Source organism: Dipodomys merriami, unplaced genomic scaffold (assembly GCF_024711535.1).
Source record: "Dipodomys merriami isolate MVZ:Mamm:240054 unplaced genomic scaffold, mDipMer1.0.p SCAF_5, whole genome shotgun sequence".
In the NCBI taxonomy this organism is placed as follows: Eukaryota; Metazoa; Chordata; class Mammalia; order Rodentia; family Heteromyidae; genus Dipodomys; species Dipodomys merriami.
The window spans coordinates 67170024-67190365 of NW_027206068.1; the positions used below are offsets into that span (position 1 = coordinate 67170024).

The 20342-nt window shown below is 38.4% G+C and overlaps 1 protein-coding gene across 2 annotated transcripts in view; it reads left to right on the top strand.

The window, feature by feature from the left end:
• Akr1d1 (aldo-keto reductase family 1 member D1) overlaps positions 1-20342 on the top strand; it is a 74899-nt gene that overhangs the window by 12774 nt on the left and 41783 nt on the right. The window contains exons 4-9 of one of the 2 annotated variants that reach the window (XM_069996863.1): positions 612-689; positions 2827-2949; positions 3611-3720; positions 5594-5759; positions 8326-8408; positions 9409-10619. In XM_069996863.1, the coding sequence (XP_069852964.1) occupies positions 612-689; positions 2827-2949; positions 3611-3720; positions 5594-5759; positions 8326-8408; positions 9409-9451 (603 nt within the window). In that variant the 3' untranslated portion in view covers positions 9452-10619. Of the gene's footprint in view, positions 1-611; positions 690-2826; positions 2950-3610; positions 3721-5593; positions 5760-8325; positions 8409-9408; positions 10620-20342 lie in introns of those variants that run through there. The other variant, XM_069996864.1, reaches the window with a different exon arrangement.

Here is a 20342-nt window from a genome sequence, read left to right on the forward strand (position 1 = left end):
GACTTTTTAACTTTTTCTGGGCAGGCCTCCACATTCTCAATCCTTTAATGTCTGCCTCCTGAGTGGCTTAGATTATAGGTGTGTGTCATGACCAGCATTATTCCTTTCTTTTAAGAGAAATGCTGTCCTTAAGAGAGAACTCCATGGCTTCAAACTAATAACTTGTCATTCAATGAAGAAAAACTCACTCCATTCAGTAGAAATGTCAGGCAAAATAATGAGAAATGCATCACATATATTGAGCAAATGAAAAAATTCTTAATCACACATAGGGGAAGAAAATATACATAATATCAGTGCAAAATAGATACAATAATATATATGCTAGATATAATAACATAGTAATATTAACATTATATTATATGATATAATAGTATCTATATTATATACTGTTATAGCTATTATGTGCATATAAAACTCATATGCTATTTAATATAGGATTATGTAAATATATGAATAAGTAAACTTGAATTGCTTTCCTAAGATCAAAGTATGTAGGAACGTAGACAATTCAACTTTTAAATTTTAATTCCAATACACAAATAAGATGAGTAACATTTTATTTTATTGTGTGTGTGTGTGTATGTATGTGTTTTGTATGTTTTTAACAGCCCGGAGATGAAATCTATCCTAAAGATGAAAATGGCAAATGGTTATATCATGAATCGAATCTGTGTGCCACTTGGGAGGTAAGTTCACATGGCTTCTTTGTTTAAAAAGTGACATTCTGGGTTGGGAAGGTGACTCAGTGGTAGAGTGATTGCTTAACATGCATGAAGCCCTGGGTTTAATTCCTCAGTACCACATAAACAGAAAAGCCAGAAGTGGTGCTGTGGCTCAAGTGGTAGAGTGCTAGCCTTGAGCACTGAGAGGCTTAGGGACAGAGCCCAAGCCCTAAGTTCAAGCCCCAGAACTGGCAAAAAAAAAAAAAAAGTGACATTCTTAGTCAGGTGGAGCCTTTGGCTTATGCCTGTAGTCCTCAAGAAACTGGGACTATTGCTGTTTGAGGCTAGTCTAAGACTACAGGATATCAGACTTAAGGAGAAAGGTGACACCTTCTAGAATTTCACAAACAAGCCCACAAAGAAAGAAAATGGAATCATGAAAAGTAAAGAGTCTAAGATAGAAAAAAAAAAAGAAGACAAGACAGAAAGTGAAAAGATGAAAAATAGAAAATAACTCATCAGTTACACAGTGATAGCAATGATCAAAGAATATGTAAATAGTCTCAGCACCTCAAGTAAAAGCCAGTGGTTTGCCAGGTGCTGGTGGCTCTTGCCTGGCATCTGGAGTCTGGCTGAGACTGAGGATCATAGTATCGTTGTACAAATACAATGGAATTACCCAAAATGGGTAAGTCATATATGTGTTCATTTATTATACATCAATTGTAACTTGATAAATATGTTGGACTTTTTCATTTAAGATTTACAAACTGAAACTATTTACATTCAGTGAGCATGATGTCAGCTTTATGTTGATCGTGTTTCTTCTACTATCAGTAACACCGGAGGCAAAAAGTTGATAGAATAGTGTTTTCAAAAAGCAGATGATATACATTCTCAGAAATGTGGCACATACAGACCCATGTTGAAAAACCATTTAGAGGGCTTAAAGTGTGGCTCAAGTGGTAGACTGTCTGCCTAGTAAACAAGAGGCCCTAAGTTCAAATCCTAATACCACCACAAGCTATTACTATCTTGGTTAAGAGAAAAAGTATACATATATGTATGTATGTATGTATACATACATACACACATGAATTTTAAAGGAAGAAAAGTTAAAAAGAAGAAAAATATAGACATGAAGTAAAATAAGAAGTTAAGATGGTAGAAAACAAATATATCTATGCTTATAATAAATATAGATAAATTAAACTTACCCATTAAAAGACAAATGGTGACAGATTGAAATTGAGATAGGGTACTAACTAAGCATTTGGACATGTGAAAGTTGAAACTGAAAGCTTGACCAAATAAGAGACACTATTAAAAAGTGAAAAATAACCTTAAAAACAGGAGAAAAACATTACAATCAAATATTCATCAGAAAAAGATGGCATAGTTATGTAATATCAGATAACATAGGCTTAAAAATCAAAAGCACTATTAGGAATGGAAAGGGTTGTACATAAAAATAAAAGATTTAATTCTCCAAAAAGATATACTAGTTGTGAACATATTAAATAAAGTATCTCCAAAATAAATATAGCAGAATATTTTCTATTAATTTTTCCATTGATACAGGAAGTTATTGTGAGTTTTTTCTGTACAGTCCTTGAGAAGCCAAGCTAGACCAAATCTTATATATGTGTGCATGTTGGCGCATGTATCTATGAGAGAGAGTTTTATATTCAAAACTGGGAAAATATATACTTGTTACTGTGTGTGTGTGTGTGTGTGTGTGTGTGTGTGTGTGTGTGTGTATGATACTAGAATTGAGTCTCTAGCATCACTCTTGCTAGGCAGGTACTTTACCATTTGAGCCATACTTCTTAGACTCTTGCATTTGTAATCTTTTAGGTGGAGCCTCACTTTATGGCTTATACTGTCCTGCATTGTTGGGGTGGACAAACATACACCTCAAAGCCCAGACATTGTGCTTCCCCGGTAGCTGGGGTAATAATACATGCCACCATGGTCAGACACTGGTTGAGATGGAGTCTGGTAAAGATTTTATATCTGGTCTGGCCTTAAACAATGATCCCCCAATCTCTGTCTCCTAAGTAGTTATGATTGCAGGCTTGAGCCATTAGGCTGTGCTCTAGATATTCATTTTTGCTTCTTGAGGATCTTCTTTCTTGAATTGTTGGTGTTTCCCCTACAGGCCTTGGAAGCTTGTAAAGATGCTGGCTTGGTGAGATCCCTTGGAGTCTCCAATTTTAACCGCAGGCAGCTAGAGCTCATCCTGAACAAACCAGGACTCAAATACAAGCCAGTCAGCAACCAGGTATGATGGCAGTCTCCACTGGCTGGGGAGGAGGACTCAACATCTCAGTTAAGTAACACAAAGAAGCCCTGGGCTTTGTAACAGAAAATCTCCTAGATATTTCACATATAAATCTCATCAAGACCCAGGACCAATCTTTTAACTTCTGTTGATTTGTGTACCTTAAAAAAAATAATACAAAGTCAGGTGCTGGTGACTTATACCTGTAATCCTACCTACTCAGGAGGCTGAGATCTGAGGACCATGGTTTGAAGCCAGCCCAGGCAGGAAACTCTGTGAGACTATCTCCAGTTAACTACCAGAAGACCAGAAGTAGCACTGTGGCTCAAAGTGGTAGAGTGCTAGCCTTGGGCAAAAAAAAAAAAGCTCAAAGATAGCATCCAGGCCTGAGTTCAAGCCCCACAACTGACAAAATAAACAGATAAAAATAATAATAAGACCTCAGGGCTTTACATTTCCTAGGCAAACTCTCTGGAGGTGGAGGTGTGGATTGAGTAGTAGAGTACCAGCATTACATTGTGTTATATTATATGCAATGTGTATTGCAGGAAATTATATAATTAAAATGAATTTCAATGAAGAATTTTGAAAAAGTTTTGTAAAATTTCAGTCAACTACAAAGCCCTAATTTTGTGCTCTGCTTTCCAACTCACCCACACAGGTGGAGTGCCACCCATATTTCACCCAGCCAAAACTCTTGAAGTTTTGCCAACAGCATGACATTGTCATCGTTGCATACAGTCCTTTGGGGACATGTAGGAATCCATTGTGGTAAGTTCTTCATTACGTCTCTTGAGGGCATTGCCTTTAGTGTGGAGTATGAAGCCAATGGGAATTGCTTGATTGGGATGAGTCTATGAGGCTGGGTAATCTTAAGAAGCTAACACCCCTGTTGGAAACAGCCTGGATGCCCTACAATAGAAGAGAGGAATTCACAATGGAATTTTACACAGCCATTAGAAAGAATAATATTGTACTATTTGCAGGGAAAAGGGTGGGCCTGGAATAAATCATGTTTAGTGAGGTAAGCCAAGCTCAGAGAGATACACTGTGTATGCTTTCTCTCATATGTGGAAGCTAGATCTAAGATACACAGGGACATGATAAATTATACAGCTCTCTAGGAATTCACACACAGTGAGACCAAAGGAGGATACTCATAGGAAAGAAACAGAGAGGCATATGCGATATGCATCTAATCATATAAAATAATATCTATCAAAATGAACTCCAGGAAATGAAAATATGAGGATTTTTCTTTTTTGCTGTTTTTGTTTTCTTTCCTTTTTGTTCTGTATGTCCATTTCTATGTCTTTTGAGGGGGAGGCACAGAAAAGGAGGGACAAAGGGTGAATCAAATCAGCAATGATACTCACTGGATACTACATTGAAAATGAACTATACAACTTTGGGTGGGGATGGGAAGGAAAAATTAGGAGAGATCAAGGGAAGGAGTGATATTGTCCAAAAAGAAATGTACTCTTTTTTTTTTTTTTTTTGTCGGTTGTGGGGCTTGAACTCTGGGCCTGGGCACTGTCCCTCAGCTCTTCAGCTCAAGGCGAGCGCTCTACCACTTGAGCTACAGCGCCACTTCCAGTTTTCTGGTGGTTTTTATTGGAGATAGGAGTCTCACGGTCTCTCCTGCCTGGGCTGGTTTTGAACCGCGATCCTCAGATCTCAGCCTCCTGAGTAGCTAGGATTACAGGCGTGAGCCACCAGTGCCCGGCTAAGAAATGTACTCTTTACCTGACTTATGTAACTGTAACCTCTCTGTACATCACCTTTATAATAACAATTTTAAAAATTAAGAAAGAAAAATAAAAAGGAAACTAACAATGCTTTCAAGTTATTATCCATAAAGTTAAATTATAGCTCATAATATTTTCCTCCCTGAGGTGTTTAGTTGTTGATTACACTAAATGTATGAAATTTCTTACCATAACCAGACATGTAAGAAAACACTTGATACAAATTTAGTTTCATTATTATATGAAGAGTGGTTCCCGTACATAGTCTAAATTTTTTGGAAAATTTGTATCTCTGTAGTGATACTTCTGTGATATATTTCACATACATAAGTAGTAAGTTTTCTGCTCCAATTCCAAGAAGTTGACATCTGCTTCTTCTAGTATAATCTGCTTCTTCTTGTATGTTGACTTCTAACCCAGATCATTCTACAAGATTCATTTAAAAAAAATAACATTTACCCCCTAAACAAGTCAACTCATGTCAGGCGCTGGTGGCTCATACCTATAATCCTAGCTACTCAGGAAGCTGAGATTTTAAGATTGTGGTTCAAAGCCAGCTGGGCCAGGAAAGTCTGAGAGACTCTTATCTCTAATTAACCCTCAAAAAGCCAGAAGTAGAGCTGTGGCTCATCTGGTAGAGCACTAGCCTTGAATACAAAAACCCAGGGACAGTGCCCAGACTTGAAGTTCAAGCCCCATATAAGCACCAAAAAAAAAAAAAGTCAGCTCTTGAGAGAGGAAAGATTATGTCCAAAGCAACTCTTTATTCAGTGAGTTCTTAATAACTGTCTCAGTAGGTAACTGGGTGTGTAAGGATTGAGGGGAGGGTGAATGGGTGAATCCTTGGCTCTTATCACTTCAGATAAATATGATACATTGTGGTTTTTTCCTTTAAGGGTAAATACATCCTCTCCACCATTGTTAAAGGATGCACTTCTAAACTCACTGGGGAAAAAGTACAATAAGACAGCAGCTCAAATTGCTTTGCGCTTCAACATCCAGAGAGGGGTAGTTGTCATTCCTAAAAGCTTTAATCCTGAAAGGATCAAAGAAAACTTTCAGGTAAGAGAATTGCTTTGGGAAATTTAGAAAAAAGACCCTATCTGTTGTTTTGCCTTCCAGAGAAATTGTGACTACCAACACCTAATAATTTCATAACCTTAATCGCTCCCATATTATCAATTATTCCTCCCAACTCTATAACTCCTAACAACAAACAAGCTGTAATCTTCCATCTTAAAAATTAAAATACAATCCTAAAAAATAAAATCCAGCCAGGTGCCCATGGGCTAACGCCTGTAATCCTAGCCACTCAGGAGGCTGAGATCTGAGGATCAATATTCAAAGCAGCCCAGGCAGGAAAGTCCATGAGACTCTTATCTCCAATTAACCACCAGAAAACTGGGTGTTGCTCAAGTCGTAGAGCACTCTCCTTGAGCTGAAGAGCTCAGGGACAGCACCCAGGCCCAGAGTTCAAGCCCCACAACCGACAAATAATAAACAAACGATTAAATAAATAAATAAAATCCAATCCTAGTTACTCAGGATGCTGAGATCTGAGAATGACAATGCAAAGACAACTGGGGCAGGAATAAGACTCTTATCTCTAATTAACCAGCAGAAAGCCAGAACTAGAGGTATAGCTGACATGGTAGAGTACCAGCCTTGAGCAAAATAAAGCCAAGCAAGAGCTTGAGGCCCTGAGTTCAAGCCCCTGTACCAGTGCTAGATAGATAGATAGGTATAAGATAGATAGATAGATAGATAGATAGATACATACATACATACATACATACATACATACATACATACATACATGTATAGAATCTAACATAAATACATTTTTCCTCTAAGTATTTCCACCTGGCTCTGTAAATGGTGACATTGACAGCAAACCCCATTGAAAAAGTCCATTCTCATCTCAGTTCTCTGTCCCCCCACTGTCTCTTAGACCAGTCAAACCAAACTTTTACCTCAATATCTGAGTAGAACAGTAACCTCCATGCTGCTAGGCCCAGTAATTAGCTTCTGGACCTTACCATACTGGGTACCACTGCAGTTCGTTTCTTGACACATTTATTATGATGAGAAACCGTGAGGGAAGCAGTTTGGAGGAGAGCATAAGGGGCTTTGACTTATAGTATGAAATCTCCATTCACACAAGACAACTTGTACACGGAAAACAAGATCACTGAAAAATCAGTCCACATCAAACACGGAAGAATGTTGCAGAGGGATAATACAGGGAAGGAAAATGTGGAAAATTATCTCAAATTGACAAAAAAAAATTGAGGAAAGTAAGTATACTTATTTTATTCTCACCAAAATTGTAGCTACAATTGCATAGGTGCACAGACAGCTGGGTCAATTCTGTAATATGCCTGAGAAGTTACATGGTAGCACATGACATCATCTTTTTTCAGAATGATATTAAAGGCAATAACTTTCAATACTTCTTGTAGACGAGAACATGAAGGTCCTGAGTTCAATCTCCAACACTACAAATAAACAAATAAGTAAAATGAAATACTTGTTCTTAAAAAAAAAAGGAGGTTTGGAGGACTGCATCTAAAGGTGTTCCTTATCTTTGGTTTTTTTCCCCAGTTCATATTCTTTTGATATCTAGCTTCCTATTAGAAAAGTCTCCAGTATCATTCCATTGAATTCATGAAACTCTGAACTTTTATAGGAGTTACTTCACTTTGCTACTAGATTTCACCGTTTATTAACTGGAGCAAAAATTTAACCTAGCAGTTAAGCAAAAAGGAAGTTTAAATAAAGATTTATTTTTCTAAGTGATGAGGTCAGTCATGACTATTTTTAAGTTACTCAGATTTGATTCCCTAAACTGTCTCATAAATGCTGATACTCGAAGTAGTTAAAGAAAAGTAGGCCTGGCACTGGTAGCTTAAGCCTTCAATCCTAGCTATTCTGGAAGCTGAGATGTGAGAATCAAGGTTCAAAAACAGCTGGAGCAGACACATATGAGAAATCCTCATCTTCAGAATATTCAGTTTCCCCCAACACTGGCCCAGCCCTCTTCACTTTTCTCAATCATTCCCCCTAGATGCTTGTCTCCTGGGAAGGATTTCCCACTGCTGTCTCACCTTGCTGGTCTCAAGCTTGACATGTACTTTAAAAAATATTTGTGAGAAAAAACTGTCTTTTCTATCAAAGTGCATTGCTTAAAAGTTCCTCCTTTGGTTCGGTGGGTTAGCTCTTATTAAGGAATTTTGAAATGTAAAGTATGGTCTTAAATTGATTTCTTTTCCAGATGGAATTAAGATACGTCTCAGACTGTACAAGAAATAGTAGAGGGTGTAGGTTTATTTTGAGTACTGTTAATCACCTTACTCTATTCAACTGGCCAATGAGGAGCCAGTTGTAAATTCGAGTTCAACCAATCCGAGTGGAGGGGCGGGGCCTGCTGTGTTAGGGATACATAGGGAGCAGCCTGCCTGCTGTGTGCTTGCTTGCCAGAGCTTTAGCTGGTGGCACACCCTTCTGCACAGAAGTAAATTTCACCTTGCTGAGGCAGTTCTTTATTTCTGTGTCTGTCGTTGTGACTCCAGTGGTTTGTGGAGAGCATATTTAAAACATGTTCTGTCACGTGTTTCTATCATTCCAGATCTTTGACTTTTCTCTCAGTGAACAAGACATGAAGAGCATTGAAGCTTTGAATAAAAATGTCCGCTTTGTGGAAATGCTCATGTAAGTTCTGTAGGATGGCTAATTGGCACTGTATCATGCCATTGGATTGTAAAGTGTCACCCTATAAGTCCCCATGAACCCTGACCTGTGTCCATGTAAATACTAAGGTAAAGGACAAGCAGCATATTCTGGAGAGTAAACATGCCTGGGTGACATGACCTACTCCTTCCTACCAACCTCCACTACTATGACATCTTATTACTTAGATTAAGGCATGACAGGCTAAAAGACCTAGAATAGAGTTAGCTTATAATGTACATAATGTTAAAATTTGTTTGTTAAAACAAGGGACAAAAAATGAAATAACATGTTATTTCTGCCTTTAAAAAGAAATTCAAGTGGAGCCAAGTGCTGGTGGCTCACACCTGTAATCCTAGCTACTCAGGAAGCTGAGATCTGAGGACTGAGGCCCAAGGCCAGTCCAGGCAGAAAAGTGAGCCACCAGAGCTGCTTATTTTCTTCTTAATCATTTGTACTAATCTTTCTCCTTTTTAAAGTCACCTCAATGGTAGAGAAAGAGAAGAAGAGAGAGAGGAAAAGAGAGGGAGAGAATCTTTGTCATCATCACAAATAATACTTGGCATGCAAGCACAGGCACACAGGCAGGCATCCTTAAAGAGCCTGAGCTTCCACATCACCTCTAGCATCTCTGTTTTGGGTGAGATGTCTCTGAGATGGTGACCAACCTTCCCATACCCTGCTATCCACCTCTCACACTCACCCCAGAGCTCTGACCAGGATGCTGGCTTGGAAGGAAACAGGGAAGAAGAATGGAGGAGAAACAAAAGGAAAAAGGGGGAAGTGGCACTGTGGCTCAAGTGGTAGAGGGCTAGCTTTGAGCTAAAGAGCTGAGGGACAGCGCCCAGGCCCAGAGTTCAAGCCCCACAACTGACTAAAAAAAATGAGGAAAGAGGGAATGGAATAATCAGATTCTGGTAACATCTATAGCTGTGCCACTTGGAGAGTGAACTGTTTTCCTTTTGGGAAAATGTTTTGGCAGGTGGAGTGATCATCCTGAATATCCATTTCATGATGAATACTGACTCCAGAGCGTTCCTCAAGAGTTTTCTCTCTCAAAGGTGGACCTTGTATGGTTCTCACAGAAGTGGAAACTAACTGCATTTATCTTTCTTACATGAAGTGATTGAAATACTCCCATACTCTTGACTTAACATGTTAAAAGGAAAACAACCTTGGATATATGTGTAAACGCAAAAAGTATAAATGATTTTTTAATAACTTTCTACTAATACTTTTCAGATCAATTATCCTCTAGGTTTCAAACTTTAGAAAATACTTTGAAGGCAATATAGAGAAACAACACACTCATGCATCTTGGCTGACAGGATCTTGGGAATAACTTTGATGGTTTGGATCATTAATAGCAACACAGGCACAACCAAGTTAAGATCCAAATACTCATTATCCACAAGGAATTGGTGATCTGTTGTTCCTTGGGAGAGTCTGAAGTGTAGAAAAGTGTTCATGTAGAGTGAATTAAACACACAGTAAGGAGCAAGGTCGTATTTACTTTGTTTCCTTCCATTGTGTGTCCTTCAGCTTTTATTTAGCTGGGGGATTTGCTCCTGAAGGCCAGAGTTAACCACATACCTCATGACCACACCTGTCTCCTAATCACTCTTGCTCACTTTTATCATGAAACCAATATCATGCAATGTTACTTGAAACAACCAACATACACAAATAGAATCCTGCTTTATAAAATAGTCAAAAGATGTATTATTTTAACTGAATGAATTTGTAAAGGTGGTATTAGGAACATTGAGGCATTATAAATTATTGTCCTCTAGGACTCTGAGAGTATGTTAGCATAGCTCAGTAAAAAATTTTAAAGGCAGCAAGTCCAAAAGAAAATTAGTCATATTACTGTAAACTTTAAACTATGAGTAAGATTATTAGAACCCAGCACTAGTGATAGACATATTTTTCAATTCCACTAGAGAGATACATTTTATTTGTGCAAATTTGGTTTCTCTATGTTGCTGACTTTCTTATCTAAGCATTGAATTGATTTTCTAACTTCATTGATCATCTATTTGAATCCTCTTTGAAATCAATGATCATTTTTAAAAGTAGATCTTTGTGATTGACATTGATCAAGATGCATTGTACTCGTAAATTGACATGTTGAATGAAAACCCTTTTGTACAACTACTTAAAGATAATAAAAGATTAATAATTAAAAATAGGCCTTTAAATTCATTATCTGATACTTCAGCCAATTCCTTGTCTTTGGATTTGATTGTTGAGTTTTGAGGCTTTGAATGTGTGACACTGCCTTATACTTTTCTGTTGAGTATATGATGATTTTGGCATCTGCTGGGGTGAATATCTCTCATACTTCCTCTTAGAAAAGAGAGAGATGATTGCCATACAAGTCCTATATCCAAAGAAGTAAAAAGAGATGGGATATATCAATCTCCTTCCCAATAAAGGTGGAGAGAAATAAGTTCAGGTTTTTAAGAGATAAACAGGAGCTTAACACGGTTAAAGTCTTGGAATTAAAAATTAAGTAATGGCCCACCACCCGGTAGCTCATGCCTATAATCCTAGGTACTCAGGAGGCTAAGATCTGAGGGTCAAGGGCAGCACAGGCAGAAAAGTCCATGAGATTCTTATCTCCAATAAACCACCATAAAACCAGAAGTGGCACTGGAGCTCAAGTGGTAGAGTGCTAGCGTTGAGTTGAATAGCTCAGGAACAGCACCCAGGCCTAGAGTTCAAGCCCCACGACTGACAAAAAAAAAGAATTAAATGATATGAGGGATAGAGGTTGGGAAAGGAAGGAAATAGGAAGATAGAAAGGGAGCCAAGCCAGGCGCCAGTACCTCACATCTGTAATCCTAGCTGCTAAGGAGGCTGAGATCTGAGGATCACAGCTCCAAGCCAGACCAGGCAGGAAAGTCTGTGGAGCTCTTTTTTAAAAAATACATATTTTTATTGAAAAGATACTGTACAGAGTGGTTACAGTTACATGAGTAAGGTAGTGAGTACATTTCCTATTGAGCATTGTTACCCCCTCCTTTGTTTTTTTCCTACCATACCTTCCCATCCCACTTCCCTAACTCCCGCCCCCTCTTGTAAAGTTTGTTTTCAACATAGGGTCTTGTACATCTCATTGGTACAATGGGTTAAACTGTATCCCTCTTTAAGCATTTTATTTTTTCCCTTCCCCTCCCAAAATTAGGAACATGTATATACAGGATGCAGGGCACCAGAATCAAATACAGTGAAAACTTACTTCACTTAATATCATTTTTTCCACGTCTTTCCATTTCCTAACAAATGGGGTGATGTCATTCTTTCTCATGGAGGTATAAAATTCCATTGTGTGTGTGTATACACACACACACACACACACACACACACACACACACACACACACACACACATATGACATTTTCTTGATCCATTCATCTACTGAAGGGCATCTGGATTGGTTCCATATCTTAGCTATGGTAAATAATACTGCGATAAACATAGTTGTGCTGGTAGCTTTAGTATGGTCTTGTCTGTGATCATTTGGGTAAATGCCCAAAAGAGGGATTGCTGGGTCATAGGATGGAGCTCTATGTGTAATCTTTTGAGGAAACTCCATACTGCTTTCCGAAGTGGATGAACAAGTTTACACTCCCACCGATAATGATTCCCTTCTGGCCATATCCCCTCCAGCATCTGTTATTATTAGATTTCTTGATTATAGCTATTCTAACTGGAGTGAGGTAGAATCTCAATGTTGTTTTGAGTTGTATTTCTTTTATGGCTAGAGAAGTTGAGCATTTCTTCATGTGTCTATTGGCCATTCTTATTTCCTCTTCAGAGAAATCTCTCTTTAAGTCTTTAGCCCATTTATTAATCGGGCAGTTGTTTCTTTGAGGATTTGTTGTTGGGGGATTTAGTTTTTTGAGTTCTAAGTATTTTTTATATATGAGACCCTTGACCATTGTATGGCTAGAGAAGATCTTCTCCCAGTCCATGGACTTTCTGTTGATCTTGCTAGCTCTGTCCTTAGCCTTGCAGAAGCTCTGCAGTTTCATGCAACCACATTTGTCCAAACATTCTATGATATGTTGTGTTTCTTGGTCTCTATTAAGTAAATTTTGGCCTGTGCCAAAGAGCCCTAGAGTGTCTACTATTCCTTCCTGTAATGTTTTCAGGGTGTCTGCTTTGACTTTAAGGTCTTTGATCCATTTGGAGTTGATTCTGGTGCAGGGTGACATATACAGATCTTACTTTAGTTTTCTAGAGGTGTTTAGTCAATTTTGACAACACCATTCTATTTTTTTAGCTCCCTTATCAAAGATTAGGTGGCTATAGGTCTGTGGGTTCGTTTCTCGTCTTCAGTTCTATTCCATTAGTCCTCAGATGTGTCCTTCTGCCAGTACCAAGCTGTTTTGATTGCTATAGCTTTGTAGTAGAGTCTGAAATTTGGTATTGATATTCTTCTAGCACTATTCTTTCTGAGAAGGATCACCTTTACTATTTGGGGTCTTTTATTGTTCCATATGAATTTTGGGGTTGCTCCTTCTGTTTCCTTGAAGAATGAGGTTGGAATATTGAGAGGTATCACATTGAATTTGTACTAACCTTTTGCAGTATTGCCATTTTCACGATGTTAATCCTCCCAATCCAGGAACATGGGAGGTTTTTCCACTTCCTAAGTTCCGCTTTAATTTCCTTTTTCAGGTTTTTGAAGTTTTCATCACAGAGGTCCTTCACTTCTTTAGTTATGTTAACTTCTAGGTATTTTATTTTTTGTGGGGCTATAAAGGTGTGTTGGATCTTGTCAAATGCTTTTTCTGCATCTATTGAGATAAGCATGTGGTTCTTATCCTTGCTCTTGTTGATGTGATGAGTCATATCAATTGATTTGCGTATATTGAACCAGCTTTGCATCCCTGAAATAAATCCTGTTTGATCGTGGTGTATGATTTTTTTGATTAGTTGTTGAAGTCGATTGGCTATAAAAGTAGTTGCTTTTCTAATTTCAGCCATGCTCTTCTCATTGTTGCCATACAGGAAAGTCACTGATTTTTTTTCTTTTTTCTTTTCTTTTCTTTTATTTATTTTATTGTGAAAATACTGTACAGAGGGGTTACAATTACATGGGCAAGATAATGAGTACATTTCTTATCAAGCATTGTAGCCTACTCCTTTGTTTTCCCTTCCCATCCCTTCCCATCCTGCCCCCACCCTCCACCCAATTCTCCTTCCCCCTCACCAAAGTTGTAAAGTTCGTTTTTCCACATAACGACTTGTATATCTCATTGTTACAATGGATCCCCCTGTATCCCTATTTAAACGATTTGTTTTTTCCCTTCCCCTCCACAAATTATACCAACATCAAATACAGTGAAAGCAGGGGTTATACCATGGGGGAGGGACATACAAAGCAACAAAGAAATAATCTAATAAATGTGTTAGAAACAATCACCTGAAAAAAAATTTGAATACAGATCTTAGGGTTCATTTCCCTCACATCAACTTATCTGACCGTTTCTGCTTGACTCAGACATATACTAGATATTGCAAATAAGGGAAACCATGGGACCTATGTTTCTTTGGGTCTGGCTTACATCACTTAATATAATTTTTTCCAAGTCTTTCCATTTCCTAACAAATGGGGCAATGCCATTCCTTCTGATGGAGGCATAGAATTCCATTGTGTATATATACCACATTTTCTTGATCCATTCATCTACTGAGGGGCATCTGGGTTGGTTCCATATCTTAGATATGGTAAATAATGCTGCAATAAACATAGTCATGATGGTTGCTTTAGTGTGGCCTTGTTTGTGATCATTTGGGTAAATGCCCAAAAGTGGGATTGCTGGGTCATCAGGAACTAGCTCTATGTGGAGTCTTTGGAGGAACTTACATACTGCTTTCCAAAGTGGTTGAACAAGTTTATACTCCCATCAACAATGCAGTAAGGTTCCCTTCTGTCCACATACCCTCCAGCATCTGTTGTTATTAGATTCTTGATTATATCCGTTCTAACTGGGATGAGGTGGTATCTCAATGTTGTTTTGATTTGCATTTCTTTTATGGCTAGGGAGGTTGAGCATTTCTTCATGTGTCTATTTGCCATCCTTCTTTCCTCTTCAGAGAAGTTTCTCTTTTAAGTCTTTAGCCCACTTATTTATTTGGCAGTTGTTTCTTTGAAGATTTGTTGTATGGGGATTTAATTTTTTGAGTCCCAGGTATGTTTTAGATATGAAACCCTTGTCTGTTGTAAGACTAGTGAAGATCTTCTCCCAATCCGTGGGCTTTCTATTGATCTTGCTAGTTATGTCCTTTGCCATGCAGAAGCTCTGCAATTTCATGCAATCCCATTTGTCCAACCTTACTTTGATTTGTTGTGTTTCTGGGTCTCTATTAAGAAAATTCGGCCTGAGCCAAGGAGACCTAGGGTTTCTCCTATTCCATCCTGTAATGTTTTCAGAGTGTCTGCTTTGACTCCGAGGACTTTGTCCTTTTGGAGTTGAGATATATAAAGATCTAGCTTTAGTTTTCTACAAGTACTTAACTAATTTTGCCAGCAACATTTACTGAAGAGGCTGTTTTTCTTCCATTCTATTTTCTTAGCTCCCTTATCGAAGATTAGATGGCTATAGGTCTGTAGATTCATTTCTGAGTTTTCAATTCTATTCCATTGGTCCTGAGGTCTCTCCTTGTGCCAGTACCAAGCCATTTTCATTACTATGGCTTTGTTGTACAGTTTGAAATTTGGTATTGATATTCCTCCGGCACTGTTCTTTCTGTTGAGGATCATTTTTGCTATTCGGGGTCTTTTATTGTTCCATATGAATTTTTGGATTGCCTCTTCTATTTCCTTGAAGAATGAGGATGGAATACTGAAAGGTATTGCATTGAATTTTTAGATAGCCTTGGGAAGTATTGCCATTTTAACGTTGTTTTTGCCGCTTTCTAAGTTCTGTTTTGATTTCCTGTTTTAAGTTTTTAAAGTTTTCATCATAGAGGTCCTTCACTTCTTTGGTTAAGTTAATTCCTAGGTATTTTATTTTTTGTGGGGCTATTATGAATGGAGTTGCTTTCCTAATTTCAGCCACACTTTTCTCATTGTTGGCATACAGAAAAGCCATTGATTTTTGAGGGTTAATTTTATACCCTGTTACTTTGCCAAAGTTTTGAATCAGGTTGAGTAATTTGGGAGTGGAGTTTGTGGGATTCTTTAAATACAAGATCATATCATCTGTAAAGAGGGAGAGTTTTATTTCTTCTTTCCATATTTGGATCCCCTTTATGTTTGCATCTTGTCTTATTTCTGTAGCTAGGCATTCTAATAATAGATTGAAGAGAAGTAGAGAGAGTAGATATCCTTGTCTCATTCCTGAGTTATGAGGAAATGGCTTTAGTTTTTCACCATTAATTATAATGCTGGCTGTAGGTTTGTCACACACAGCCTTTATTGTATTGAGGAATGTCCCATGGATTCCTAATTTTTCCAGAACCTTCATCATAAAGGGGTGTTGGATCTTGTCAAATGCTTTTTCTGCATCTATTGAGATAACCACGTGGTTCTTATCCTTCCTCTTGTTGATGTGATGAATTATATTAATTGATTTGCATATATTGAACCAGCTTTGCATCCCTGAAATGAATCCTGTTTGATCGTGGTGTATGATTTTTTGGATGAATTGTTGAAGTCAATTGGCCAGAATTTTGTTGAGAAGTTTTGCATCAATATTCATCAAAGAAATGGGTCTATAGTTCTTTTTCTTTGATGAGTCCCTGACTCGTTTTGGGATGAGGGTTATGATGGCTTCATAGAATGTGTTCAGTAGTGAACTCTCTCTTTCAATTTCATTGAAGAGTTGGAGGAGTAATGGTGTGAGCTCTGCTTTGAAGGCCTTGTAGAATTCTGCTGTACAGCCATCTGGTCCTGGACTTTACTTAGATGGGAGGTCTCTTATTGCTGTTTCTATTTCAATGCTTGATATGGGCCTGTTAAGCTGGTTTAAATCATCTTGGTTTAATTTCAGCATGTCAATATTTGCTAGTAAAAGGTCCATTTCTGCCAAGTTCTCAAACTTATTAGCATAAAGTTTGAGACGTATTCCCTTATAATGTTCTGAATCTTGGTTGTTTCTGTGGTAATGTTTCCATTCTCATCTCTGAGTTTGTTCTCTTCTTTTCCTTGTAAGATTTGATAAGGGTCTGTCAAATTTGTTTATTTTTTTGAAGAACCACCTCTTTGTTTTGTTGATTCTTTCTATGGTTTTTTTGCATTCTAATTCATTTAATTCTGATTTAATTTTAATTATTTCTTTCCATCTACTGGATTGGGATTTATCTTACTGTCTTTTTCAAGGAGACTTAGCTGTCTAATTAAATTGTTGGTTTCAGATCTCTCCAATTTGTTGATGTAGAGCTATAAACTTGCCCCTGAGTACTGTCTTTGCTGTGTCCCAGAGGAGCTGGTTATTTATGTGTTCATTTTTGTTGAATATCATGAACATTTGAATTTCCTTTCTAATCTCTTCCATGACCCATTCGTGATTCAGCAGTGTGTTGTTCAGCCTCCATGTGTTACAGGACTTTCTTTAGTGGCTTTTCGTGTTGAGTTCTAATTTTATTCCCTTGTGGTCTGAGAGAATGCAAGGTATAACTTCAATGTTTCTGAATTTGGACTAGTTTGCTTTGTGGCCTAAAATGTGGTCTATTTTGGAAAATGTCCCATGTGCTGCTGAGAAAAACGTGTATTCTGATGCTGCTGGGTGAAATATTCGGTAGATGTCTTAAATCTAGTTGATCTATGCAGTTGTTCTGATCTGTGGTTTCTCTGTTGAGTTTTTGCCGAGTTGATCTATCTAGAGGGGAAAGTGGTGTGTTAGAGTCTCCAACAATTAATGCTTTTGGATCTATGTGGGATTTGAGGGAAAGTAGTGTTTCTTGGATAAATGTGGGTGCTCTGTTGTTTGGTCAATAGCTATTTAGAATTGTAATATCCTCCTGAAGGAGAGATCCCTTAATTAGTATGTAGAGGCCTTCTTTATCTCTTCTCACTAATTTTAATTTGAAGTCTATTTTATCTGATATTAGGATTGCAACTCCAGCCTGTTTATGGGGCCCGTTAGCTTGGTAGATTTTGTTCCAGGCTTTCACATTGATAATGTGAATTTTATGGGCAAGATGTGACTCCTGAAGGCAACAGATAGAAGGATCTTGCTTTTTAATCCAACTAGACAGTCTATGTCCCTTAATTGGAAAGTGAAGTCCATTAATGTTGAGAGAAAGGACTGAAAGTTATTTGGGAGTTTCTGCCATTTTATCCACCTTCTTGGGGGCTGCGGCAACTGGGTTCTTCCTATGTTCTTGGATTCTTAGTGTGGGTGCACTTTCTTGGCCTTTATTGTCGTCTTGTTTGTTTTCTATGTGCAGGACATCTTTAAGAAACTTTTGTAGGGCTGGTTAGGTGGAAATATATTGTTTCAATTTTTCTTTGCTATGGAAGGTTTTTATTTGACTTTTGATTATGAAAGAGAGTTTAACTGGGTACAGTATTCTTGGTTGATAGTTGTTTGTCTTTAGGGCATGGCATACATCATTCCAGGCTCTTCTGGCTTTGATTGTCTCTGCTGAGAAATCTGAGGTGATTCTAATTGGTTCCCCTTATTAGGTGATTGATCTTTTCTCCTTGACAGCTTTAAGGATCTTTCCCTTGTTCTGAATTGATCCTGTGTGGATTATAATGTGACGGTGGGATGTCCTGTTCTAGTCTGGTCTATGTGGAGTTCTAAAAGCTTCTGGCCTGTCTTTTTGCATGTTTGGGAAGCTCTCTGCTAGGATCCTGTTAAACAAATTTCCTAGACATTTAACTTCTGTCTCTAGGTGCTCCTCTACACCCATTATCCTCAGATTAGGCCTTCTGATGGTGTCTTCCAAGTGTTGAATAGATCTGTCATATTTCTTGGATTTGTGTTGGATGGTTGTATGTTCTTTCTCTATAATATCTAGGCTGTCTTCAATCCTCGAGATTCGATCTTCTGCATGGTCTAACCTACTATCAAGACTGTCTCCTTTGTTTTTTATTTCTTTTCCTTCTAGTTGGTCGTCTTCGATGGCTTCAAATTCTTTGTTGGAGCTTTGTTTTAGATCTTGCATGAACTTCTTTACTTCCTTAATTTGGTGTTCAGTGTTTATTGTCAAATCACTGAGTTGATTGGTTATGGTTTACTTGGACTCCCATTCCTTCTGTTCGGTTCCCTTCAACATTCCCTTTGTGGTCTCCCTGACTTCTTTCAGCTCTCTCTTTATGGATTCCACGAAAACCTTTAGTGATCTTTAGAAAACAAAATTACAAAAAAGAAGTTAAAATTTTTTTAAAAGTTTTAGAAAAAAATTTTTTATAAAAGGTACAAAAAAAAGAATTCTTTGATTTTTTTTTGGGGGGGGGGGAATGGGGAGATCCTGTATCTCCCCTGTGTCCACAACCAGTCTCTAGTTGGAGTCTCTGGTCTGCTTGTGGTGTTTGATTTTCCTGTGGCTTGGTTGGTTTAAGTCAGTTTGTTTGAGCAGGCAGAAAAATGCTTTGCTTTACCCAAGATTTTGTGATCCTCCTCCCAGGCTAGTTCAATGGAAGGGAGATCTGCTTTGGGTATCACAAAAGAGGGAGATGGCTTTTTCCTCTAGTTTGGAGATGCTGTGATGAGGCTAGGTTCTGGGTAGAGTTGAGGCCTTTCAGCATACAGTAGCTTTCCCTGAAGTGCTAGCTTCTGAGACACTCACAGAGCCCACCCTGGAGCCATTCTCAGGGTTTATGTTTACTGAATTTCAATTGATTGTCAAGGCTGCTATAGGGAGGGGCAGCCTCTGGCTCTGTTTACCCAGGGATGAAAGCCACTACTGGGGCTGGTGGCCTGGGCTGGGTGACTTTTCCCTGGGTGGAGCTGAGCCTGGCAGGTCAGGTTAGGTTCCTGTGACCTGCTAAATGACTTCTTCCAAGGTGTGAGTTGGAGCTAGCTGCTCAGCCAGTCCTTTGTCAGTATCAAAGATGGAGATCTCTGGTGGGGTGGGGTGGGCAGAAGGGAGGACCTTCCCTCCTCTGCTCCCTGAGAAGAAGTGAGGATGTCAGGCTTCTACTCACACCGGAGTCTTGGTTCTTGGGTCGTCTCTGGTCTGCGAACTGCAGGATGAAGATATCTGCTTCTTGTCAGTTCTTGCTGGTGTTGAGTCTAATCTGCTCAGATCTGTCTACTTGCCTGGATTTTCCCTCTCTGGCCTAACTCTCTGTCCTGTGATAGCACACTTGGTGTGATTCTCTGGCTTAGGACTGTTCACTGGAGCACTAAAACTGTTTTCTATGTGAGAGCTTGTTTAGCCTCCAGCTTCTCCTCTGCCATCTTCACGGAACTCCAAGCGACTGATTTTTGAGGGTTAATTTTATAACATGCTACTTTGCCAAATTTTGAATCAGCTTGAGTAATTTGGGAGTGGAGTCCATGGGATTCCTTGAATACAAGATCATGTCATCTGCAAAGAGGGAAAGTTTTACTTCATCTTTCCCTACATGGATCCTCTTTATATCTGCATCATGTCCTGTTGTCCCAGCTAGGCCTTCTAATACTAGGTTGAAGAGAAATGGAGAGAGTAGGTATCCTTGTCTCATTCCTGAATTTAGAGGAAATGGCTTTAACTTTTCACCATTAAGTATAATGCAGGCTGTAGGTTTGTCATACACAGACTTTATTATATCGAGGAATGTTCCATGGATTCCTTGTTTTTCCAGAGCTTTCATCATAAAATGGTGTTTTATCTTGTCAAATGCTTTTTCTGCATCTATTGAGATAACTATGTGGTTCTTATCCTTGCTCTTGTTGATGTGATGAGTTATATCAATTGATTTGTGTATATTGAACCAGCTTTGCATCCCTGAAATGAATCCTGTTT